Source organism: Equus caballus, chromosome 25 (assembly GCF_041296265.1).
Source record: "Equus caballus isolate H_3958 breed thoroughbred chromosome 25, TB-T2T, whole genome shotgun sequence".
Classification (NCBI taxonomy): Eukaryota; Metazoa; Chordata; class Mammalia; order Perissodactyla; family Equidae; genus Equus; species Equus caballus.
This window is the reverse complement of record NC_091708.1, coordinates 42,306,790-42,331,375: the sequence shown is the minus strand read 5'-3', so window position 1 is coordinate 42,331,375 and position 24,586 is coordinate 42,306,790. Positions and strand designations below refer to the sequence as shown.

Below are 24,586 nucleotides of genomic sequence, written 5' to 3'. Positions count from 1 at the left end.
CACGGATGAGCCGAGGCAGGGCTAAGGCTGTGCCTGGCGAGAAAGTTCGGACTCGGGTGGTGGAGGCAGGAGCTGAGGGCGCGCTCTCTGGGTGACCGCACAGTAGGCGGCAACGCCGGTTCCGGGTTCCGACCCCAGTCACCGGGCTCAGGGTCTGCCTTGCCGGCGCTGGCACTGGTCCTCCCGGCCAGGCCCCGCAGTCCCGGGGGCTCATCCACGAAGGCCCCATGCACCGGAGGTGCATGAAGGGAAACTTCCCGACCACAGGCCTCTGCTGAGGAGGCCGCCAGATATCTGGAGACTCTCGCAGCCGGTGGCGATATTGAGCGACTTTTCTTTTCGGCAGCAAATACGAGGCGCGACCGGCAGCATGCCAAGCGGCCTCCGTATCCCCCAGGGACAGGGGCCCTGGCCGCGCATGCGCGGCGCCCTCGGACTACAACTCCCGCCGCGCCACGCGCCGCCCCGCCCCCCGCCGCGCCACGCGCCTCCCGGAAGTGGAGCTCCGGGGGGCGTCTCCCACCTCTGCGCGGGGGCGGGTGGGCCGGTTTGTTTGGGGAGGCGGCGGGAGCGAGGAACCCGATGCGGGCGAACGGGGCCGGAGATGGCTTCGGCAGGCGGCGGCGACTGCGAGGGCGCCGCGCCCGAGACGGACCGTCCTCACCAGCGGCCCTTCCTAATCGGGGTGAGCGGCGGCACGGCGAGCGGAAAGGTAAGGGGCTGGCGGCCCGGCGGGGCCTGCCGTGTCGCCGCTCACCCCGGCCCCGGGCCCCGGGCGCCCGCCTAGCCTCGGTCCTGAGACGAGACCCCGGGCCCTGGCTGCCCAGGGCCCTCTCCCGGGCGGGGGCGGGGGCGGCGGGGGAAGGGCCGCGGCCGTGGTGGGCCAGGCCTGGGCCGGGCGAGGGGCGCGCCGGCCCTCGGGCTCCCCGCAAGCCTCCCCGCTGGCCTGGCGCCTCGGGCCCCAGGTCCGTGCTGCCCCCGCCGGTGCCCCGCGGCCGTCCCGCCAAGTCCGGCCACACCTGTCGCCGGCCTGCCGGGCAGCCCCTCGGGGCCGTGGGTCGGTGGCTCCAGAAGCCAGCGCCGTGCAGAAACGCTGAGGAAGGGCCCCGTGCCCGAGGCGGGATGGGCGGTTCCAGGCGGGGAATCCTGTTTCTGTATTCCCAGTCAACTGTGTGTGAGAAGATCATGGAGCTGCTGGGACAGAACGAAGTGGACCACCGCCAGCGGAAGTTGGTTATCCTGAGCCAAGACAGCTTCTATAAGGTTCTGACCCCAGAACAGAAGGCCAAGGCCTTGAAGGGACAGTACAATTTTGATCACCCAGGTAGACCACCCGGGGAAGGAGGGCAGGCTGCGGGACTGGGATGGGGAGGCAGAGACCCAGGTGTTCCCTGAAATCTCCCGGGTGGCCCGAGGTGGAGTGGGCTGGGCGGTCAAGTCAGAAGGGCTTTGCCCAGCTCTCTGGGCCCCGGGCAGCCCTGCAGGAGCTGTTGGCTCCCCTGGTTGGCGCTGGTCAGAAAGTCTGCACAGCCGAGGGGCCTTCAGGACCACTGCTCTGCCGCACCATGGTCAGGGAGAAATCCATTCAGCTTCCCACTGTGAGGACCCTCTGCACACACCACTGTCCACAGTGGCCTTTCGTTCCCCCTGCTGTGGGGCAAAGTCCTCGGGAGGCCAGCAGTGGGTAAGCGGGAGCTGGAGGCCTGAAGCTCCGCTTCCTGGTCTGGTCAGGGGCCAGGGGAACAGGTGGACAGGGAGGAGATGAGGGAAGAGCCAGGCTGCCCCTGCCTGCAGCTACTACAAGATTCCACTCTGTGGCTGGCTCCTGTCTTCATTTCTTTCCCAGGGATCCATGGGAAGAAGGCCCAGGAAGTGTCAGTCTCTGGTTATTTCCCAGAAATAGAGAGAAGCAGACACTGATGGACCTCCCTCCCAGTGCTGGCCGATCAGGGAATCCCTGTGTTCAGACTTAGGCTGGGATAGCAGCCTGGGCCGGGCACTGCCTGAGGGCAGCAAGGACAGGTCCATCCTGTGGTTTGTGGGACTGCAGGGGGCTCTGCAAATGTAATCTGCATGGGCAGCTTCCAGTCCCAATGTTCCTTAGGGTCGTTGGTACCACTAGCACCCAGCTGTGGCTGGGTGACCCCAAGGCAGAGGAATTTCCTTCCTGTCCCCAGCACAAGGACACCTGGATTGTCTTGCTTTTTGTTCCACTCCTGCAGATGCTTTTGATAATGATTTGATGCACAGGACTCTGAAAAACATTGTGGAGGGGAGAACTGTCGAGGTCCCAACCTATGATTTTGTGACCCACTCGAGGTAAGCAGGTGGTTTCTAGGGGAGAGGGGCTGGGAGCTGGTGAGGGCGGCCCCTCTGGGCCTTACACAGACCGCCCCACAGCAGGCCCTGCCCCACTGGTTTCTGTGCATACCTCTCTCCCCCACCGTGATCCATCCCCTCCATGGAGTCGGTGCCTGGGGATCAAAGCTGACTGCGTGGCCCAGAGACTGTCCCCAGCAGGGCCCACTTCCTGGTCTTGCCTCACAGGCTGCCGGAGACCACCGTGGTTTACCCTGCGGACGTGGTCCTGTTTGAGGGCATCTTGGTGTTCTACAGCCAGGAGATCCGGGACATGTTCCACCTGCGCCTCTTTGTGGACACTGACTCCGACGTCAGGCTGTCGAGAAGAGGTAAGGTGGACGCGGGCCAAGGCTGTCTGCCCCTGGCCGAGGCTGGCGATGGCTTCGAGGTCTGAGCGCGCTGCCTTGCTCCTGTTGCTGCAGTGCTCCGAGATGTGCACCGCGGGCGGGACCTGGAGCAGATTCTGACCCAGTACACCACCTTTGTGAAGCCAGCCTTCGAGGAGTTCTGCCTCCCGGTACCTGCCGTCTGCATCCTTGGGAATGCCTGTCCTCCCTTTTCAGAAGGACACGTGGCGCCCGGTCTGAGAGCGCTGACTCAGGAATGGAGAATTTCATTTGTTAGAGCCCAGCCCCCAGGGAGCAGTTCTCAGCTCCACGTGTTCTCTGTGCTTGCCCCTCCTCTGCCTAGAAAAGCCCTAGTTCCCGTGTCTACACCGGCTCCCTGCCTCCTGCTTCAGGCCTTCACCCAGGTCACCTGCCTTCCCAGCATGACCCCGAAGGCCCTCCACTCCCGCCTGTCTGATTTCTGTCTTTCCAGGGCACTTGTGGTCGTCCGACCAGTGCTGTCTTTTGCCTACCTCCCCTCACAGTGATAAACTCCACGAAGACAGAGATTTTTGTCTTCCCTCCAAAAATGGTATCTGGCACGTAGTAGGTGCTTAGTGACTTCATCCACCCCATGTGTTTCTCTGCGCTGCTTCTGGCCGGCACTCTGAGGTCCAGCTGGCTTGCAGAGAGAAGGAATTCACATGTTGTGTGGCCGTCTCCCCCCATCTCACATTTCTAACTAGATGGGACTTGTGGCTCTACTCAAATTGGAGCTTTTTAAAGGGAAGTTGAACAATATTTTGCCTCTTGAAGGTAAAAATCCAGCACAAAAGAACTGGAACCAGGATTTCTGCTTTGGATGAGTAGGACGAATGAGTTTTATCTGCTGCTATTTAAAGAAAACATTTTTATTTTACGTTCTCAAGTTTCTGGGAAATAATTAGAAGAGTAAATTGACCATTTCAGTCTTTCTCTTATTTACAGAAAGACATTTGGCAAAGTAGGTAGTTTGCAGTAAAACTTTGGACTCCAAATCTGACCCGGTGAGCCTGTGTGGAGGCCGCACTGTCCTCGCCCTGAGCGCCGTCCTTGAACTCCCTCCCCCTCCCTTTTGCGTGCGCCCACGTTGCTGGCTGAGCCGAGCACGTCCGTCCCCCATCCCTGCAGTTAAGACCCTCCTCAGCCCTTCTCTGGGCTCCATCTCCTGCCCCGCTCAGCCCACTGTCTGCACCCCACCCCAGTGAGCAAGCCCAGTGCAGGCCAGCCCTGGCGCTCTTGTGCTCAAGTCTTTTGTGGGTCTCCACTGCCTGCAGACACAGCTGTCCCCAGGACTCAGTCCCTACCCCCTCCGTGGCTTGTCTCCTGTGACATGCCTCCTTGGCCTGCATCCACATGCCAGCAGCACCAAATGGTTCACGGGTCTGTCCCTTGGGCAGACCATTTCCTCCTGCTCCTCCCTCCGCTTTGCCCGATTCAGGTCTGTTCCCCCCCAGCAGCATCTGTGTGGGGCCCCTTCTCGGCAGCCCTGCACCTCCTGGTGTCTCTCTCTGCTTGCCCCTAGCCAGGAGAGTACCTGACGGAGTCTGTTCCTCAGCGCGGGAGCATGCGATGGGTGGTGAACAAACGAATGGGAGCAGGGCCTGCAGGGGTCCTTGCCTGCGGCACAGCTCTGTGATCAAAGGATTCAGCACGCGGCGTCCTGTCCTGCTCGCTCCCCCAGGGTTCTCGTAGGTTTCTAATTCCACAGGAATACCATCCTGTGTTGTGGGAGGGCACACACTTCACTTGGCCCAGTGAATTATGCTGTAGGCACAGAGAGCTGGCCCCTATGACAGTGTGCAAGGAAAAGAACAAGCTAAGCGAGCGTTTCAGAGACGCCAGGAGAGAAAGGCAGATTCTTCTGGCCACCTCACTTCTTGGATCGCTGTCTCTCGTGCCTGGTTGATGGGTACCCCACATCTCTACCCTACCCCCCAGTGACAGGCGTCCAAACACCCTTGACTTGCTACCCTGCCATTGCTTCTAGCCTGCAGCAACTTGAAATCCCCTGGGGGCGGTGGGCAGATCCTTACGAGACCCTCCTTTTTGCCTTGCAGACGAAGAAGTATGCCGACGTGATAATCCCGCGAGGGGTTGACAATATGGGTAAGAACCAGGCCTCACGGGCTGCCCTTACCCCTCAGTCAGCATCCCCGAGCCACAGAGCAGGCACTGCCCCAGCCGAGCACGGTTCCTGAGGACCCCCGATGCAGGAGGCCTGTCCGCGTACATTTGTGGCACAGGTTTCAGACATACTTATGTCAATTATATCTCAGTAAAACTGGTGGAAAAAGTCCATATGTATTGAAAACTATTTGACAAGGAGTTGTTAGCAGAAAGTATTTTAACTGGGCTCTTAGTTAACAGAAACCCTCAGAGACCAAGCCAGTAAGTTTTACTGTGCTCATTTTTGTGTCTGCTGAGACTTGGCACCAGACAGATGCCTCCATGGAAAGACCTGTGCTTCCCAAGTGACCGCGGGCTTTCAGTGAGTGGGCAGCCCTCCTGGCCAGGGCCACTGCGGGGAGGCGCCGCCAGTCAGCCACAGCAGCCCTCTCGCTGGCCTCGGCCATGGGGGCCAGTGGCAGCTAACCCCGCTCTTGTCTCTTTGCTTCAGTTGCCATCAACCTGATTGTGCAGCACATCCAGGACATCCTGAACGGTGACATCTGCAAATGGCACCGCGGAGCATCCAACGGGCGGAGCTACAAGAGGACCTTTCCGGAGCCTGGGGCCCACCCAGGGGTGCTGAGCTCTGGCAAGCGCTCACACTTGGAGTCCAGCAGCAGGCCCCACTGAGGAGTGGGTGCTCAGCCTCCCAGGCGGGGCCCGGACATGGCTTCAGGGTCTGGACCTGGACGTGCCTGCCTGCCCCTGAAAATGCAGTCACCGCTCCCTCTCAGCGGGCGGCACGGGGGTGGTGCTGGGATCGAGCGCCCCACACCCTCGCGGGGAGCTGGGCATGTCCACACTGAGTTTGGCGGGACACTGGCAGGCGCTCCTGATGGCGTCACCTGCTTCCTCACTTTGGGGGGATGAGTCTCTAGGTTGCTGAGAAGAGCCACAGTGTGTGGCAGGCCTGTGACACTCGCGTCCAGGAGGGACGTGAGGCACGTGTTTGGGGAACACTGAGGAGACAGCCAGGACGCTGGCTGTGCTGGGGTGTTCCTGACAGCGAACCGCAGTGAGAGCTGCTTTATCTAGTACGATCTGGTTCACACGCACTTACAACCGAAACAAAGGTTTGAAGAGATGATACTTTCCCTTTTCACGTTATACATCCAAATGTTTTCTGTTTTATTCTGTTTCATAACATCGTTCTAGTTGTGACCTGTTAACCCAATTTCGTGACCCGCCAGTGGGCTGGGATCCAGGCACCCTGACGTGAGGGGCCACATAGTCACGTTTCCTTCCTCCTGGCCTGCGCGGGTCGGGCAGGAGCCTTGGGATCAGCGTTTCTTAACCAGCACCAAGCACACACGTGGGGCCCCCGCGGGCGGGGCAGAAGGCGGGCTGGCGCGCACAGCGTCCACAGTCCTACCCAGGACCCCCAAGTGCAAGGTGCTGTCTGGGCAGGTGGTCCCTCAGGTGGCCCTGGGCCAAGTGCAGGGTGTATGCTGGAATGGAGGGGTGGAAGCAGACGCTGCTGCCCAAAGCCAGCCAGTCCCTGCACCCCCCAGGCCCACAGCCACAAGCACCCCTGCTCTGCCCACCTGACTCTAAAAGCGCCCCTTCCCCTTGCCATTGGCCACCTGCATGGGCACTCTGGTTTCCTCACCGAGTAGCAACTAGTTACACGAGACGACTGAGCTCCATGGCTGGATTCTGACTATGTGACAATTTTGTCAGGCTTATTGTCCCCTTTTGGAAAGAGAGTCAATAAATAACACCAAACATGGGTGCCAATTTGTCCCTTTTTAATTACATTAAAAAGCAAATTCAGGACACGGAGATGCATGGATGACACAACCTAGACTGCTGAAGATGCAGCCCACTCGCACACGTCAGCAGTCTCCTGCAGGGGGTCTCAGCAGCGGTGAGGACTGACACGGGCTTCTCAGTGCCCAGAGGGTCCCACGTCTGCCTCAGCAAAGGCTCGTCGTTCCAGTAGCTTATGTGACACTGACCTGCTCAGGGCGATTCCTTAAGGCCTCACTGGGGACAGGCCAGCGGGTGCTTGGGAGGGAGGCCCAGGCCTGTTGGTCGCACTCACACCCGCATCGGTCAGCTAGGCGGGGACCGCGTCTGCTTCAGCCCTAACACCCTGTCGCTGCCAGCCCCCCGCCTGCCTTGCCGTCTCCATCACAAGTCCCACACCAGCCACTCAACACTCAATGTGTCCTCAGCTCTTAGGAGATGGACGCGGAGGGCATGTTTTGTTGCCTGGAAGAATTAGACTGCTCAGGATGAGGTGCTCATCAGAGAGCTGTTTCAAGAATGAAACCAGAACAGAATCCTTGCCGAGCCTGGCCAGTCTCCACCAAGCTTAGAGCCACTCTGCTTGTCAAAAATAAATACAAAAGATGGTTCTACCTGTCCTGACCCCAGCCCACGCGTCCTTCCCTGGCTTGTGTCCTACTGGTGTTTTCGGATCAAGATGTCCCAGCTCTCTTTCCAGCGAAGTGCCCTGAGTTCGCCAGGTGAGAGCGACTTGTCCCCATAGGTCAGTGGGCGCAGTGTGTTGAACACGTGGCAGGCGCAGGAGTACCACGCCACCACTAGGGCACTGAAGAGGCTCCTCTGGAGCTGGGACCTGCGGTGCCAGAGCAGAGCGTGGCAGGGCGGGAGGCTGGCTCCTCCCTGGGACTTCTCCCCCGCACGTCCTCTCAGCATCTGTCATGCACTCAGTCACCTACCCCAGCCTTTCTGTTCCTCCCACCCTGCTTGTCACCAGCCCTTATTGCACCCTGTCCACTGCACGGAGATGACCCTCCTCCCTCCTCTGCTTCTGGAATCTCCCCAGCTTTTGCTCCATCTAAACTTGGATGTCAGAGTATTGTCCCGAAGCCCAGTACAGTCACATCACAGCCCTCCTGAGATGCCCTGAGGCCCCTGACTACCCAAAACAGTCCACGCCCTTTGCTCTGCTTCCCAGAGCTGTCTGGTTCGTCTCTACCCCACACCATGAGAGCCGGTCAATGACCACTGGCTGTTCCAGAACACAAGGCTGCCCCCTGTCCCTGGCCTTTGCTCCTGGTGTTCTCCAGGCCACAAACATCCCTCCTGGTCCCCATCCACATCGGTTGCTTTCGTCTGCCAGCCGGCCTGAGCCTTGTCCTCTGAACCCTGTGGCACCTTGTCTACGCCTCTTTTGTGATCTTAACCCATTCCACGTCACACTGGAATCATCAATGACTCCCCTGACCCTGACCCCGAGAGGGGCGGTGTGAAGGCCGCGTACCTGCACAGGTGGTCGCTGATGTGCTGCAGAACCACGGGGAGCAGGAGGATCTGGAAGGTGAGCGCGGGCAGGTAGTGGTACAGGAAGAGCGTCTTCTCCATCAGGAAGAAGGGGAGGTAGTTCACGGCCCAGCCGCCGGCACACAGGGCCCCGGCCAGCACCCAGCGCAGCCAGGAATCTGCGGGGAAGGTCGTCTCACAGCCGTGCTGTGGACTTGGGCCCCCTCTCTCTGTAAAGGCGCTCTGCCTGTCCGCCCAGCTGCTTGCTCATCTTTAAGGTACACGCACATGCTCACAGTTCTTGACTTCTCTTCCTCCCCACTCCTAACCCTGGGTCCTCACCATCCCTCTCCCCTGAGAAACCCCAGCCCCTGGTGGGCCAGGCCCCTGCAAGCTTACTGCTGGATTCCCCACTGGCCTTGGCTCATCTGGGAACACCCAGCTGGGAATACTCCTCTGGGAGTAGTGGAGGGGCCGTATCTGGCCACCTGCCTGGTGGAGCAGGGAGTCAGCAGAGAGAATGGACCAGCTCCCGGAAACGGGCAGGGAGAGGGTGCCACACGGCTCCTGATGGCCTCCGGGGCCCTGCCCTGCCCTGCTCTGCGTCTTTATTCCTTTTCTGTTTTAAGACGGGTTTCTTTGTTGTTTTTTTTTAAAGATTGGCACCTGAGCTAACAACTGTTGCCAATTTTTTTTTCTTTTTCTCTCCAAAGCCCCCTGGTAAAGAGTTGTATATTTTAGTTGTGGGTCCTTCCAGTTGTGCTATGTGGGACGCCGCCTCAGCATGGCCTGACGAGCGGTGCCATGTCCACGCCCAGGATCCGAAATGTCTAAACCCTGGGCCGCCGAAGTGAAGTGCGCAAACTTAACCACTTGGCCATGGTGCCGGCCCCTTAAGACGGTTTTAAGTGGGTTTCTGTTACTTGCAAACCACCATCACCCCAGACTAAGCGCCTGCTGGCCGCTCTGTCCTCTCCAGCCACTTTGGGGGCCGCGGGAACTGCAGCACTAAGGCTGTGCTCTCGTCTGGGGGTCAGGGAGCAATGCCTGCCCGTTAGCCGCACTTCCCCAGAGAAGCCGCTAACACAGTGTGGGAACCAAAGTGCAACATTTTGTCTCCCGGTGACAAGACTAATTTAAGTTCCCTTGATCCAGAAACAAAGGGGTCGCCTTAAGGTGCAGGCTCCTGGTGAGGTTGGCTCTCACCGGAAGCACAACGAGCTCTCGGCAGAACTAGAAGGCAGAGGCATAAAGATGCATGCGGGCAAGCTGCACTAACCCTCGGGGAGGTCACAGATGCTGCGCCGGCGTCTGAGCAGGTACCAGCAGAGGAGCAGCACGTACACCACCGTGGCGAGGCTGGCCGATGCCCAGATCACTATGTTTCCAAGCAAGTGGATCTGAGCCTGCAGGGGCACAGGGAGACATCATTGGCTCTAGTCTCCTCCACCCCTACTGCCAGGACGGGTGGGCCTGCTCCCGACAGGTGTCTAGAGAAGTGCTGAGGCTTCAACTTTGTCAGCTGAAACTGAAAGCTGGGAGCAGAGGGACTCTTTCTTAAGGACAGAGCTGACCTCAGAGGGACTAACACAGAGCTATGCGGAGCGAAGCAGGAACTCCTGGGCCCACCCCACGGGCAAGATTTCATCTCAGACCCTGCTTCAGAAGGAGCCATCTCTCGACTCCAGGTGGGTGGGAAGGAGAAAGGTGAGCACCCTGAGCACGTGCTCCTTCAGAGCCTAATTGCTGAGCACTGATGCCGGGCCAGCTCCAGGGCCGGGTCCCGGGTGAAGACAATGTGGATGTAAACGAAGTGCCCGCAGGCTCGGACCCGGTGCCATGCAGCAAATGAAGGGGGAAGATTGGGAAAACCACCTTTGCCAGAGGGGAACAATGCACTCCTGCAAAAGCAGTAAAGCCCGGTTTCCTCCGACATGCAGACATGCCAGGACCTTCCTCCTTGGCATCTGACGGTATTTAGAGAACAGCCAGCCAGGCTTTGTTAGGACAGCTCTGGAGAAAGCCAGACTTGGGAGGATGGAATGGCTGCTCTGAGCACCAGAGGCGCCTCGGGGCACCGGGCACTCCACCTGCAGCTGGCATGGCCGCTCGGCTTACACTGGTGGTGGGGTGCAGCCAATAGGCGATGTTGGTGTCCAGGGTGACCCAGTCCAGCGGTGTGGAGCTGTACTTGTGTTCGGAATCATCACTCCTCACCGTCAGCATCCTCCACTGCGAGAAAGCCAGAGCGCTGGGTCAGACAAACAGCCAGAGGCCTCACTGCTCAGGGGTCTGTCAGAGGGTCAAAGTCAACTGCTGCCCCTTCGCATGGGGTGTCCAACCTCAAGTTCACTGGGATCAGGAGCAGAGGCAGCGTGACAGGCCGATGGGCATGCTCGTCAGGAGACTTGAATTCTGAGCCGGCTGTGGCCCCGGGAGGTGCCCACCCCAGGGGCTCCAGTTGCTTCGCCTGGAGGTTAAGTAACTGGACTTGGTGCAACTGGCAGTTTTAGATTTGGGACCCTGAGTTTCTGGCTCTGAGTTCTCTCGGGCTCCATCATGTTGACCCTGGCCCCTTTTGACCTGACCTGGGGAGCCTCAGAACAGACCCTGAATGTGGCAATGCGACATTGCTGCAGAACTTCCCTAGGTCCTGACTATTCCTGCCTGCAAAGCCACAAGGCAGGGGACCAAGAGTGCTGTGCGCGTCACTCACAGTGGAGAGGGAAATGGTCCTTTACGCCGCGCCAGGTCCCCCTGGAAAGACTGGCGTGGGGAAGGAGAGCATGCTACAGACCACAGCGCTCCCTGTGGCAGGGGCCAGCTCCAGCGAGCCGTCACCTGCAGCTCCGAGAATCGGGCCATGAAGCTCAGGTTTCGGCTCAGGTCCATCTGAGTAGGTGAGTGCAGCTCTAGTTCCCGCTCCTTCTGTTCCTGGCCTGACAGAACATACCAGAACCCAAAAAAACATGAGTAGAGTAAGGTCAGGGAGCTCACTACAGAAGCTGTCAGGTGGGTAAAAAGCTGACTTCCCGGCTTTTCAAACAACTCACAACGACTCCGTCAAACCACTTAGCTTCCCCCTTCTGCCATACACCCCATCAGATTCGGATCCTTTGACCCTGAGAGCTCAGCTTGCCTTCCATCGGCACCTCAGAGTAACACCGGCAGCTGCTGACTGCTCCGCCAAGCACAGGGCGGGGGTGTTGGTAACGGAGCGTGGGAATGCGGTCAGTCCCCACCCAAAGCAGAGCTCTGTGCTGGCGTCCTATTAAAGCAACTCACAGGCGGAAGCAGCCTGGCCAGGCGGACTCACTTCTGCCGTAACGGTGCTCCTCCACATTCCACACCATGCTCTCATGGTAGCCCGGGGACAGCTTCTCCCCGACGACCTCCAGCTGCCGAAACCCCCAGTCAGGCAGGTGCGCTCCGCTCAGCTAGCAAGACCAAGGAAGATAAGGGGCGCCATGGGAAAAGCCCGAGTCGCTGGGTCCCCCAGGCCGGAAGGGGAGCCCCACCCGGCCACTGTCGGCAGCCAACAAGGGCGGCGGACTCTGTGGTGGGCTCTTCAGTTAGGATTCAGTTCTGAGCAGTTATAGAGACCCCACCTTCGGTGTAAACACGGCAACGACTCGGACCAAATGTCCTGCCTGGCAAGAGGCCAGCGAGCCTGAAGAGGTCCGCAGTGGACTTGGTGAGCGAGCCCCAGCTTCGGGGCCGGGCCAGCAGCCGCGCTCCTTTACCTTCAGGATGGCGGAGGTGTTCACGTGCACGAAGCGAACCTCCGACAAGATGGTCTTCCAAACCTCTGTACTGGATTCTCTGTTCACAATGTCCTGTAAAAGCAGGTCTCGACAATCACTCCATTCTTTCTCAAGTTTCCTTAAATGTACAATGAAGACCAGTCATCAAACAATGAAACCGACTTGGTCTGATGTAAGGGGACCAGCCCCTGAGGGAGCTAAGGGGCTGATCCTGGATGGCGCCTGCGCCCTTCTTCCTAACACGCCTGCGTACATGCCTGGGGCCAGGCGGACTGGGGGCGCACCCCGCTCCGTTGAGGCAGCACACAGAGGCTTCACGGTGGAGACCGAAGAGACGGAGGCCCTCCCCACGCGCCTGTTCACGGACAGGCCTCAGACCGCGGCCCCACGCGGAGCATTTCTTAGTCCCTATGTGGCAAATACAAAGCTGGCACAGAGGAAGGACAGAGCCCGTCCTGAACGATGCCCTGGGAGGGGAGTCCTGCTGCTGGGTAATAACACAGTAACACCTGAAGAGCAGCCGGCACAGCTGTCTCAGCTTCTCGGAGCCTCATGATGACCCTGTGAGTCACACGGCTGCTGTGAGAACCAGCGAGCCCCGGGCCTAAGCGGGAGCAGGACGGAGCAGGCACACTCTGTGGTCAGCTGTCCTCCCCCTCTTGCTCCATGAGCTCATTCCTCAATTTCTGGAAATGTGTGTATGTGGAGCCAAAGGTGCCAACAGCAGGGACTAAGGAGGCGGAGGAGGAGGAAAGGGATCAGCAATAAGCTGGCAGCAGCCAGGGGAGTAGGGGGACCTTCAGTAGAAATTCCACCAGGAGAGCTCAGGTGACAAGGAGCAGGTACAAACAACCCCCGTCAAGGCAGGAACATGGGAGGAGAGGACGAGGAGGCAGAATGTACACAAGTATCTGCAGCACAGAGAAGGCAACACGCGACAGAGGTGCTGCTGTGCACAAAAGGGCAAGGCAGGCCTGCAGAGCCCTGCGTGGGCCGCGAGCCCCTCTGAGCAGCACAGCATCCGGGAGACGTGTCATTGACCCTATCGAGAACCCAAATGGGGCGGGGGGGAGGGGAAGCTGGTGTCAAGTGGGGAGCGGCTGCAGCCTGCTGGAGGCTGGGAGGAGCCCGACTGTCACGGAGAGAACTGCAGGGGAGTGCCACTGCATTTCACTCACAGCCTTGAATTCCCAGACGGCGCCGTGGCCCCGTAACAGAACGCTTCCCTGCTACCTGCCCAGGACTCCGTGGGCAGCCCTGAAGAGCGAGAGTGATTCTATCAGGGGAGCACGTTCCCGGGTCACTGGCAGGAAGGCTGCCTCAGGAAGGGGCAGTCCTGAGGAATCCCCCACGGGAGGGCCAGGCCCCTCCCAGGGCATCCTGTGACGAGGGCACTTGTTACTGTCAGGCAGGGTTGACAGAAGAGGCTCCCTGGTGAAGGGAGGGTGGCTGGAGCCCCCGACCCTGTGTGTTCAGTGACCTGATCTTCCGACTGAGCAAGTGACCACGCCACAGGGAACCTTCGCCTGCAGGGCCACGTGCGTTGCACAGAGCCCAGCATTTAGCAATCATTCTGGAAACTCGTTCCTCAGAGAGAGGAAAACCACCCAGATTCTCACATTCCAGGGGAAAGGAAGTCTATTCCCTGTGACACCATTTATGACTTTTTCATGACGAACAATCGCTTGCCTAATTTTACATCTGAATCAGAACTAGTCTAAACGGCGGTTCTGAACACTCTGCGTTAGAAAGTGCGCACATCGATGGCCATCGCGACACCGTCTCCGGCTCGGACTCACCAGCCTCCAGAGGTTCTGGGCGGGCATGGAGATGTTGTAGTCGATGTAGCAGGAGACCTCCTGCGAGTGGGGGCTCAGGGGGGCCGCGACATCGTGCCTGGAAAACCAAACCATGCTTGCAGAGGGACCGCTTTAAGGGGAAAACGCTGCTTTTCAGAAACAAAGCCAGCTCAGCCTTAAAGGACAACCAGGTCTCCTAGCTGCCACTACACAAGGACACACCACCTAAGGGCCTGGGGAGAAATGGAAACTGACCAGGCAGAGACCCTGCAATGACCTCATTCCTGGGGGAAAGCACACATGACGTGGGATTCACAGATGTCAGTCTAAACTGTGCAGGTCTCGCCATCCCACTTTCAAAGGACAATGCGAGTCTCAGAGGAAGGTGCCCACTGTCCCAGGAGCACGGCCATGTGCAGGCTGGCAGCTCCCTGATGGCCAGGACTCAGAAATGGCTGAGGCACCAGGAACATTGCTGGAAGACAAGGTGCCCACTGTGACACCGACCTCAGACATCCAGACACACGGTCCCACCACGTGCTACTCCTGCTGTGTGACACCGAGCGCTAGGCACTGTGGAGGAGCTGGAGGGCCCCAGTGAGCCATGAGACCACCTGACGCCCCCAGAAGACAGACCATCGCGCGAACGGACCAGAGAGCCCGGGCTGCATGAGCGCCACCAATAAAATGCACACGGTGGGGACGGCCCCTGGGAAATGCTTTCTGAGGAGAGGACAATTCAGCTGACAGCTGAGGGAAGTGAGCCAGTGGGCCCTGGGCGATCTGAGGCAAAGACCATTCCGGGCCGACAGCCAGCGTGAAGGTGTCAGGGGGGCTGCACTTGGCCGTTGTGGGGATAGCAGAAAGGCTAGGGTGACTGGAATGAAGGTCACCAGGGCATCACCAGGAGCTGGGTCCCCAGGGTCCTGCAGCCAGGGGAGAGTGATAGTCACACCGTGGAAGTCACTGGAGAGCTTTCTGCAGAGAAGTGACATGAGTAGACGGTGTTTCCTCAGAGGGCGCCACGGGCTGCTGCACGAGGAGAGCGGAGGTTGGAGGTTGGTGCGTCGGCTCCAGCAGCACAGGGCAAAAGGGACGGGGCCTGGCCTGGGAGGGGGCAGGGAGGGGGAGGAAGTGACCCATCTGGGGTCAATTCCAAAGGCCGAGGCCACAGGATTTCCTGATGGAGTAAATGCAGAATGGGAGAGGAAGAGGGGAAGAGGAGGAATCAAGGATGCTGGCTGAGCGACCGGTTCTTTCCAGGGAGAAGCGGGCCAGAGGCCAGACTGCTAGCACCCCAGAGCTGTGGCCTCAAGGGGGAAGCCAGGACTTGAAGCCACATATGGGAGTCGTTAAGACCTCACAAGATGACCCAAGAGGCAGGTGGGGTAGGTCCAGGTACGTCAATACGCAGAGGCCGGTCACAGGTCAGGTCAGGTCAGGACCAAGGGCCAACATTGGCGATCCTTCCTATGTAGCCCCAACTTCCATCCTTCTAGACTCACTCATCCTTTGGTGGGTGCCACTTTGTGGAAGGGTACATGCTTCGTTCTGTGCAAGCTCCCTAGTGCTCTCTTGCTCACCAACCACATCCTTCAAAGCTCCCGGGCCTCCTACTGTGGGATGGATTAGGTGCTTCCGTCTTCCCTGACTTACCTAAGCTCTACCGCCACCCCCAGCTGCCGTCACTGGGGTCCCCTCCGCACACTGAGTGCAGAGGACAGTGCTGCTCCACTCGGGGGTGGAGAGACCAGAGTCGGCAAGCTCTGCTCGGAAGCAACAGCAGAGGAAACTCCACAGGCACTCACGTGTTGAGGAGGCGGGTGGTCATGCCATGTACCAGCTGCACAATGTCCCCATGCCGCACGGGTCTTGGAGGGCTGTTCACCACCAGCTGATGCCTGGAAGACACAGCGCGGGCTGGACGGTGCCCTTGCGAGACAACCACACTCACGGGGCAGCAGGGCTCTGGGCCTCACAGCAGGGGAACCTGGAACAGTGCAGCTGCCCATCAATTTGCACTGAGATGAGGTGAACTCGTATAGGAACAGAACACATACATTTCGTTTAACTCTTTCCTGAAACCCAAGGTCACCGTCCAAACTTCCAAACACGGTTCCGTTTGCCACGATCACCTTTCGGTGCCCTCCATTTGCCTATGAACGCCACGGCGATAAAGGCTCCCACCCAGAACTCCTCCTAACAGACAGGCCTTCTCGTCCACTATCTGCTCCCTGGAAGTGTGCAAGGCCTTCCCAACATTGGGCGCTGCTGCGCCTGGGCCCCTGCCCTCACGTTACTCAGTTTAAGGAGAGAATGAACACGCCAGCACACAGATCCAGTCAGCAGAAGACAGACCATGGATACGAGGGAGACGGCAGGACAGGGACAGAGAGGGGCAGGGAGCCTTGGAGGGCGGCCAAGGCAGCCTCCCAGAGAGCTGACCTTCGAGTCTTAAGCAAGAAGGAGCGGCAGGCAGGGTGGTTCCAGGCTGAGGGGACAGCACATGCACAGCCGACGGCAGGAGTCTGCCTGGCTCTAGAAATCAGAGGCGGGGCAGAGCCGAGCAGGAGCGGGCAGGAAGGAGGAGGAGGCTGGGCCGACTGCACAGGCCCTGCTGGCCACCACGAGGGGCCAACAGCAGCTCAGGAGGGCTTTGAGGAGGAGGGTGACCCATGTTTCAAAAGACCACAGGGCGGGGGGTTGCTGCTGAAGCCAAGGGGGGACGGCATGGGAGCAGACTGTCGGGGGAGGCAGGAGGGGGGCAGATGGACACCAGGACGGTTCGAGATTTTGTCGGGAGGCAGAATCACTAGGACTGGCTGACGGACAGAGGCGGGGAGTGAGAGCAACGGGGACCTCCATCTGTGAGGCCTGAGCAAGAAGACACCTCTGAGAGAGACTCTTGTTTCATACGGAGGGGAGAGGCAGTGAAGGCGGAGGAGGAAGGGAGCTGGGACCTGTGTGTACAACCCCAGGAGGAGAGGCGGGGCAGGCAGTTCACTGAGGACCGGCCCAACCCAAGACAGCAGGGCCAAACGGAGACAGGAGGGCCTAACTGGGGATGGCAGGGCCAAACCGAGATGGCAGGGCCTAACCCAAGATGGCAGGGCCTAACCCGGGATGGCAGGGCCTAACCCGGGATGGCAGGGCCTAATCAGGGAAGGCCTAACCCGGGACGGCAGAGCCTAACCCGGCATGGCAGCGCCAAACAGAGACAGCAGGGCCTAACCGACACGGCAGGGCCTAACCCAGGATGGCAGGGCCAAACGGAGACAGCAGGGCCTAACCCAGGATGGCAGAGCCAAACGGAGACAGCAGGGCCTAACCCGGGATGGCAGGGCCAAACCTGAGATGGCAGAGCCAAACGGAGACGGCAAGGCCTAACTGAGATGGCAGGGCCAAACGGAGATGGCAGGGCCTAACCGAGACGGCAGGGCCAAACCTGAGACGGCAGAGCCAAATGGAGACGGCAGGGCCTAACCTGGAACGGCCTAACCGAGACGGCAGGGCCTAACCCGGGATGGCAGGGCCTAACCCGGGAGGGCAGGCCAGCAGCCCAGAGCTGGTCTCAAAGCCGGCGGGGAGGGAGGGGAACGGGGAGGAGAGCTGGGACTGAGCACCGGGGCCTCCTCCGGCAAGCCGTGCGAGTCCAGGACCTGTCCTCACCTCCCAGGATCCTTCACGATCCACCAGTTATTGACATCCTTGAAGGGGTAACAGGTCACCTGCTGCTGGTGGGAGCTTCCACGGCCATTCTCGTATCTGCGTGGAGGAGCCAAAAAGAGATGCATCTGCGAGTGGCCGGCGAACAGCCAGTGGCCTTTCTCCTAAGCTTCCTATAAATACTACCTAGCAAGGTGTTCAGGGGAAAATAGGATAAAACGGGTGAGTTGAAATCTCAGCGGGGCCGGAAGGCATGAAGCTGAGCAGAACTCCATTGGGAGCGAGCGCCCGTGCGCGGGGGTCGCACAGCCGACACGGGGAGCGCCGGGGCCCTGTGCTCAGCAGGTCCTGCTCACCGTCTTACACACAGAAATAACAAGACTCCTCGATAGTCAGGATCTGAGAGTGCAATTTGTTTTTGCCTCTTAGACTTCTTCATTTAAAGTGAAAGCTGCTAATGGCAAAAATGTGAAAAAACAAAACATTTTAGCATCTTGGAATTCAAACGGTCACTTTCCTTACATCATGGGGTAGGTGTTCTGATGGGAATGAAGCCAGCAAGGCACTGGTTTGCCAAAGACGTTCCTCAGGGTGACCTGGGACCCATAAGCCACCTCCAGGGGCTGGCCTTGTGTGATCCGAGCCAGCCCTCCCTGAGACAAAGCGAAAAGGTGCCGCGTGAGCGAGACCAGTCCACATCCGCCGACGGCCGCTCCTCCATGTGGGCGCGGTTGGGGCGCTGGAATTAGACTGCGTCGTACAGCCAGGAACAGGCGTGTGGTACCACATTACAGAATCCCGACCGGAGCTTCCGGGGACTGACTGCCTCGGGGGCAGGCACCCGGGGATCCCTCCACACCCCTCACAGCCCCCACAGGCCTCCTGCGGTGACAGCAATTATGGCTGTTCAAGAGATGAGAACCCTGACTTGGCTAAGTTAGGGAATTTGCCCAAACACACAGAACTGGCCGTCAACAGAGCCAGCATGGAAGAGCAGGTCTGTCTGAGTTCAGAGTCAACGCTCCTACCACCTCAACTGGGACATTTTACTATTTTTGCAAAATCAGTATGAACGAATGCCAGAGTCGAGCTCATCCTATGAAGCTTCTGCAACCGCCCAGAATGTGCAGGACTTCACACCTTTCTCCAGCAGTGAAGGGAGCAAAGCCCTGCATTTATTTCCATACCACCAGGATATTCAGCGTTAGTTTAAAACACCGAAGTGGATGGAGTCCTCATCTCTCGATTGGGTTTTTCCTCCAATGCTCACGTGATGGTGTTTATATAAGAAAACTTTGAGTCGAGCATCATCCTCTTTCTAGGGCCTCCGCGGCATCCTTTCCTACCTCCAAGCTGGCTTGGAAAGCACTGGACATGATCTGGTCGTGGGGCCCAGAGCGGCAGAGCAGAACCAAGTGGACATAGAAGAAGAGCAAGTACATGATGACCGGGATGACCAGCAGAGCCACTGCTCGGGCAAGCAGGTGACAGAGCACACAGACCTGCAGAAGATGGAGGGAAAGTCACTTCCTGCTGTATGGAAAGGCGTGCCACCTCAGACATCGCAGGCTCCGCGAGAGCGAGCAGCGGAAACTCTGACCTCCCATGCGGACAGGGACGCGGAGGCTCGCCCAGGCCCGTCTTCTTCTGGAACCTTTTCCCCAAACGCCCCTGTGACACCCACCTACGCACCCCACGTGGGCCAGCCTCACCCCGCACTCGACACCCGCACCTACATTTGACAAAGTCCGGTCTCCTATCAGGTGCCAGGCATGGACGGCAGCAACTCCCAGCACGAGCAAGTACGTGAAAACACCCATGTATTTGATGCTGAAAAGACACGACGGACACAGAGTTAAAATTAAAATGAGACAGGGCACAAGGAGGACGCGGACACCGCCTCAGACCCATGGACCACTCACCCCACGGCACAGGAGCACGCCACTCCCGTCAGCGTCAGCCAGAACCACCAGCTCAGAGAGAAGGGCCTACGGCGAAGCAGGAAAGCAAAGCTGGGAAGAGCTCACCAACTGCTTCCCGAAGGCCGACAAGGCCACGTTTCAGAGCTCTCTTGGGGTCGGCTGGTTGTACCAGGCTTCAGGTATAAGAAAAATGAATCCTTATCTCCCAAAACATTAGTCCTGGTAGAATTTTTCTTTTTGATCACAACAATTTCCCAGTTAGTTTAAGTTACAGAAAAATGAGGACGTATTTATGAAGTCACAAGCCAAGGGCCGCTCTAGGCGACTGAAAGACAATCAGCGAGCAGCTCCCCAAAGTGAACGGTATCAGATGTTCTCAGGTCAACAAACCACGGAGACCCTCCCCACTGATCGGGAGGAACGCGCCCCATCCTCCATACCTGTGCTTCTGGGAGTTGCAGAGCTTAAGGTAGGACAGCATGGCCAGCAGGTTAAAGAATATCAGCACCGATTCCAGGAGCATCAGCCTCGCCTGAGTGATCAGAGCATTCTCTGTCAGAAGGACAAGCCACAGGTCAGTGGTAAGGCAGCAAGGGCAAATCTATAAAGATAAAAACTTTCACAGAAACGGACAGATCCCGAAAGTCACATAATGTGAAGGAGGGAAGTTCAGAATGGGGTGGCTAGAAGGGGGACATGCTCCAGAACCGCGAAAGCAAGTTCTTCAGTGTCTAGCCCGCCTACCAAGACCTGTGTGACCTCAGGCAAGTCACTGGACTTTGCTGAGTCTTCGTTTTTCTCACCTGCAGTAACACCGACTTTGCAGGGCCACCGTGAATGTTGTAGCATCATATCCACACAGGGCCTCAATTACAGTCATCACTTAATAAACACCAATTCTTTTCATTTTCTAGTCTAACTTTTCATCAGATTTGATTTCACTTGTTCATAAATCTCGGCTGAAAGATCCTTTCTGAGGAATACCCACTAACCCCTGAGTGCATCTCAGGTGGTCGAGGCCTGGGATGTGGCAGAACGAGGTTATCATTTGGTGACAGACTTGGTTGGAGGTGAGGGTGCTCGTGGCGGATCTAGGAGCACTGTCTGGGCTGCCCCCTCTATATGGCCACACCCCCAGAATGTTAAAGTCTGACCACACAGCTCCATAGGCCCACAGCCTGGAGCAGGAAGACTCCCAGAGTCAACTCTCGTGGAACTGGACGTGCTTCCTTCCTTCCTTCCTGTGAACACAAAACGCTGCAGGGGCACATCTGCTAAACCCACCCACTCCCCTGGGCCGCGGGCTGAAACGTAGCGAACATCGGGGTTCAGTTCCTCCCTGCGCCGCGACAAAGCAGGCAGAGGCCCAGGTCTTACCGATGAGCACCAGCAGCGCAGCTCCCATGGCGGCACAATGAGAAAAGCGGAGCTCCCACACTATCTGGTAGGCCATGGGCACCGACAGGGCCCCCGCAAGGGCCGGCAGCAGGCGCAAGGACCACACGGGCACGTTGCTGCTGTATTCTGGAAAAGCAACCACAGCGGAGCAGGGGGCACCATGCACATCCCACCTTCATATACTGCAGGTGTGTTTTCCAACGGAGTATCTCGTTCATAGACTCTCAAACCCAAGTTTACAAGACTGGGGACCACGAGAGAAACTGAGTGCAGGCGAAATTAGCTTTACGTAGTCATCAAGCACAGGCATGAGAACTAAGGATTCTGAAATTAGTTAATGCTTTACTTATACATTTACCCCACCTATTTCCAGGAACGTGTGGCAACATGCAAAATTTATGCATACAAAAGATAAGTGCAATCAGATACCATGTAAAGAGTGTGCTACATGTACCAAAAACCAGGGTTAAAATAACCACTGTCAACACTAAGATACTGACCAGACTTATGGGAAGTCTCTCACTTGTAAGACAACTTATCATACGCTGGACTTAGGTTAATAAACCGTTGTCAAGCCCCATGAAAGCCACTACCTCCCCATCATAATAGACGCAAACGAGGGAAATGAAAATGATCTTTTTACCTGCTCCAATTCTGTTCCACAAAAAGTTACCATCGAATCCTCCCAAATAACCTAAAACAGAAGATCCATGACTGTCCCATTCAGCAAATATTTCTGGAGTGCCAAACTGTGGCAGGCTACGGGGAAACCATGATCAATGAATCAAGAAGACATGGCTTTGGCCCTCAAGAAATTTCACTTACAAGTTTTAAAGGGCTACGTCTGTTACTGACGAATCCTACCTCCCAAGGCCAGCAGCATGTGGCCGAGCGGCGGACCACTGCCATCCAAAAAGAAGAGCCGCTTCATGTAGAAAGAGACGTACTGGCCGTAATATACCTCATCGAAACTGAAAAGCAAACCCACATTGTAACTCAACTAGAAATTTAACTGGAGACAAAAGGGGCAGGGAGAAACGCACACCTGCGTTTCCTAACGACTTTCGGGAGCGATGCCCCAACCGCGTGGCATCCCCAAATATTAAGACACGTGCCCAGCGTCCTCCACCCATAAGGATGAGGAGAAATTCGCCAAGCACAGCCGGGCACGCAGGAGGCTTCTCCGACACAGACTCTGTTTCTCCCCCTAGTTTCTGATGTCGGGTGCACTGTCACCCAGCCTCCTGAAAGGCCTCACAGACGCAAGCCCAGTCCCCCGGCCCCCAGCGCAACTGGGGCTGGGTCAGAGTCAGACCTGGTGACCCAACGAGGCAGCTGCAGGTGGAGAGGGGAGACACGCAGGAACCAGGCCCAGCAAAACATGTGCAGACAATCAGGGACATTTGCTGACACAAAGGAATCGCTGTCAACTTCCCAGGCCTGAGAATGCTACTGTGGTTACGTGGCTTTTAAAAATCCTGATCTTTCAGAGATATATACTGAACTATTTCTGAATGAAATGTAATGTCTAAGATTTCACTGAAAAAAACCCACTGCAGGGAGGATGCTGGCTAAGAGTTGCTACCTGTTGAAGGTGGGTGCTGAATACTTCAATGGAGGATCACTACGCTATTCTCCCTACTCTACTATGTTTGATGTTTTCCATAATAAGAAGTTAAACGGAGAAGGACACATGTATTAATCAGATAAAAAACAGCCCTTTAATAATAACAGCAATCATTTCCCATTATGACAGAGTACAGTCTAAGGTCAATGAGAACTCACTTTCAAATTCCTCAACCTTCCACTCTCCACTCTCAGACTGTAAATGGTCACGTAAGGCTACTGCACCTGCTACAGACCGTTGGGGCAAGACCAAACAGGTGGGCTCTGCAGGGGCTGGCCTGGGACAAGCTGGTCTGTCCTCTAACTGCCCACAACACCCATCACCAAGAAGCCTAGAATTTTACTCTCCCATTTACACTGTTTAAAAAGGGAATTCCTGTCACCGGTGCACTGAACAAATTACACTTCTTTCCGATTCACCATGAATGGAGTTGCCTGCCTTACACCACAGCCCTTGGATAGGAGAGTCGCCACAGCCGGCTCAGTAACCCCAGGGCAGTCAGAGCCACGACGTTCAAGTTGATGTCAGCCGTCACCACTACAGGGCGCTGCAAAAACCCCAACATCTTGTACAAAAGCAGGCTGGGAAGATGCCCTGGAAAAGAGAAGAACTGTCATCAGTAAATGGGGGGCAACCCTGAAGTCTCACCAGAGGCTGAGAAAAGGACCCCAGATGCATCAGGGAGAACCACGTTGTGGGGTCGCCAAGAAAGTCAGGAGGGCATCAGCAGTCAGCCAAGGTGGGAATTCAGGAATCTCAGGACTGAACAGGCACTCATTCAATAACTCATTCCATGAACACCTGCTCAGCACTTCCCGGGAGGGAGGCCGCCTTAATGAAATGGCCTCCCCTGCCCGCCCCACCTGGGCAGTGTGGCAGGCTTACAGCCCAGTGACCTCGACCTTCAGAGCCTCAGAGCCTCCTCATCCACCTCACGTGCCTTCTCCCATCCCTCCTTGTGGCAGCACCATCCCCTGGGCGTCCCCTTTCTCACCCTGAGGGTGCACCTGCACCGAGGCGCCCCCGTTTCCTCCCCGGGGCTTCATTTCCCTTAAGCTCCACTTGTCTTAAGGCTGCATCTACCTTGGGCGCCCCTGTTCTCGCACCAAAGCCCCGTCTGGCCTTTGGCAATCCCCTTCTATCCTTAAGGCCCGTCTATCCTTGATGCCCCCCTTCCCTCCCTGAAGCCGCATCTGCCTGAGCACCCAACTCCTCTCCAGAGACCTCCTCTACCCTGGGAAGCCCCCACTCCTCTTCCCGGGCACTTCCTTTCTCTCCCGCAGGCTGCAACTGTCCGGCCACTGTCTTTCCCGAAGTTTTCATCTGCCCCGGGGTGCCCTCCCTCTTTCCCCAGGCGCACCAGCCCCGGAGACCCATTTTCAAGTGGAGACTGCGTCTAACTGCAGGCCCTTTCCTTCCAGGCTGCACCCGCCATGGGCGCCGCCCCCGGTTCGGGCAGGACCCCGACGCCCCCGGCGCCAGCACGTCCGCAGGCCGCGCGCGCGTCCTGCACCGACTCTCCCAGGTCCCGACTGGGCTCTTTGTCCCCGGCGCCCCAAACGTACTCGCGTTTCTTCGAATCCCCGTAGAGCCGCCCCCTGCACCAAGCCAGGCGTCGGATCCGCCGCGGGCGCCGACCGTTGGGATCTCTGGCCGCGCGCGGGGGCGAGGCCGCTCGGCGATCTGCGCCGCCCTCCGCCCTGCTCGACGCTCGATTCACCGCGCCTGCGGGGCCGAGGGGGAGCGGCGCGCGTGCGCACTGGCTCGCGGCCCGCCTCTCCCTGCTGTTAGCGGCTCCGGGGCTCCGGGATTCCTGCGCGCGCTGCACGCGCGGCGCCTTTACAGCACGGCGGGCGCTCGCCCGCGGTCCGCTCAGTGGGCGCCGGCCCAGTGTGTCCGGCGACCAGACCGCGTCCGCGTTTCTGTCCCGAGCGCGGGGGTTTCTGTGTCGGAGCCCGCTTTGGGCGGGACACGGTACCCTGCGTTAAGGGGACCACTCCCTCCCGTGTTCTCACTGGACCGGCGGGGCACAACCCTTCTCCCCAGCCCCACCCCTTCTTGATCCCCTGGTCTGTGTTAATACTCACGCACAAATAGTGTACTACTGATTTAATGACTGCAATTAGGGCTCTAAAGTGTTTGCAAGGACTTTCTCCCACGTGTTGGTCAACCCAGAATTAGATGACAGCGGTTAGAATGTAGTGAAGGATACTTCTGACTTGGCCTTGAGCCACCCACGGTTGTAGAGACGGAGGGAGCCGGTGTTCACCCCGCCTGTGGC

The 24,586-nt window shown here is 58.0% G+C and overlaps 2 protein-coding genes across 11 annotated transcripts; one reads left to right on the top strand and one right to left on the bottom strand.

The window, feature by feature from the left end:
* The first annotated feature begins 337 nt into the window (after positions 1-337).
* On the top strand, positions 338-6,635 carry UCK1 (uridine-cytidine kinase 1). Of its 3 annotated transcripts, none has more exons than XR_011432719.1 (7): positions 338-712; positions 1,165-1,324; positions 2,223-2,319; positions 2,548-2,690; positions 2,784-4,417; positions 4,787-4,835; positions 5,347-6,635. XR_011432719.1 is itself a non-coding variant. In XM_001499306.6 (7 exons), the coding sequence occupies exons 1-7, from the start codon at positions 371-373 to the stop codon at positions 5,526-5,528; spliced, it is 1,068 nt and encodes a 355-aa protein (XP_001499356.3). In that variant the 5' UTR covers positions 338-370; the 3' UTR covers positions 5,529-6,635. The 3 variants fall into 3 exon arrangements, 2 of the variants coding, with proteins under 2 accessions (XP_001499356.3, XP_014591584.1); XM_001499306.6 differs by having other exon boundaries at positions 2,784-2,878; XM_014736098.3 differs by having other exon boundaries at positions 464-712; positions 2,784-2,962.
* POMT1 (protein O-mannosyltransferase 1) lies at positions 6,626-24,312 on the bottom strand. 8 transcript variants are annotated; one of them, XR_011432717.1, is made up of 20 exons: positions 23,871-24,291; positions 22,749-22,899; positions 21,543-21,649; positions 21,322-21,372; positions 20,658-20,804; positions 19,721-19,832; positions 19,281-19,346; positions 19,095-19,188; positions 18,705-18,860; positions 17,881-18,011; positions 17,362-17,457; positions 15,501-15,593; positions 13,693-13,789; positions 11,873-11,965; positions 11,446-11,566; positions 10,971-11,068; positions 10,220-10,361; positions 9,409-9,535; positions 8,131-8,308; positions 6,626-7,482 (listed from the first exon to the last, which is right to left on the bottom strand). XR_011432717.1 is itself a non-coding variant. In XM_023629181.2 (20 exons), exons 2-20 carry the CDS (start codon positions 22,868-22,870, stop codon positions 7,305-7,307), a joined length of 2,181 nt encoding a protein of 726 aa, XP_023484949.1. In that variant the 5' UTR covers positions 22,871-22,899; positions 23,871-24,312; the 3' UTR covers positions 6,626-7,304. The 8 variants fall into 8 exon arrangements, 6 of the variants coding, with proteins under 6 accessions (XP_023484949.1, XP_023484950.1, XP_023484952.1 ...); XR_011432718.1 differs by having other exon boundaries at positions 23,666-23,889; XM_023629181.2 differs by having other exon boundaries at positions 10,248-10,361; positions 23,871-24,312.
* Between the last annotated feature and the right edge of the window lie 274 nt (positions 24,313-24,586).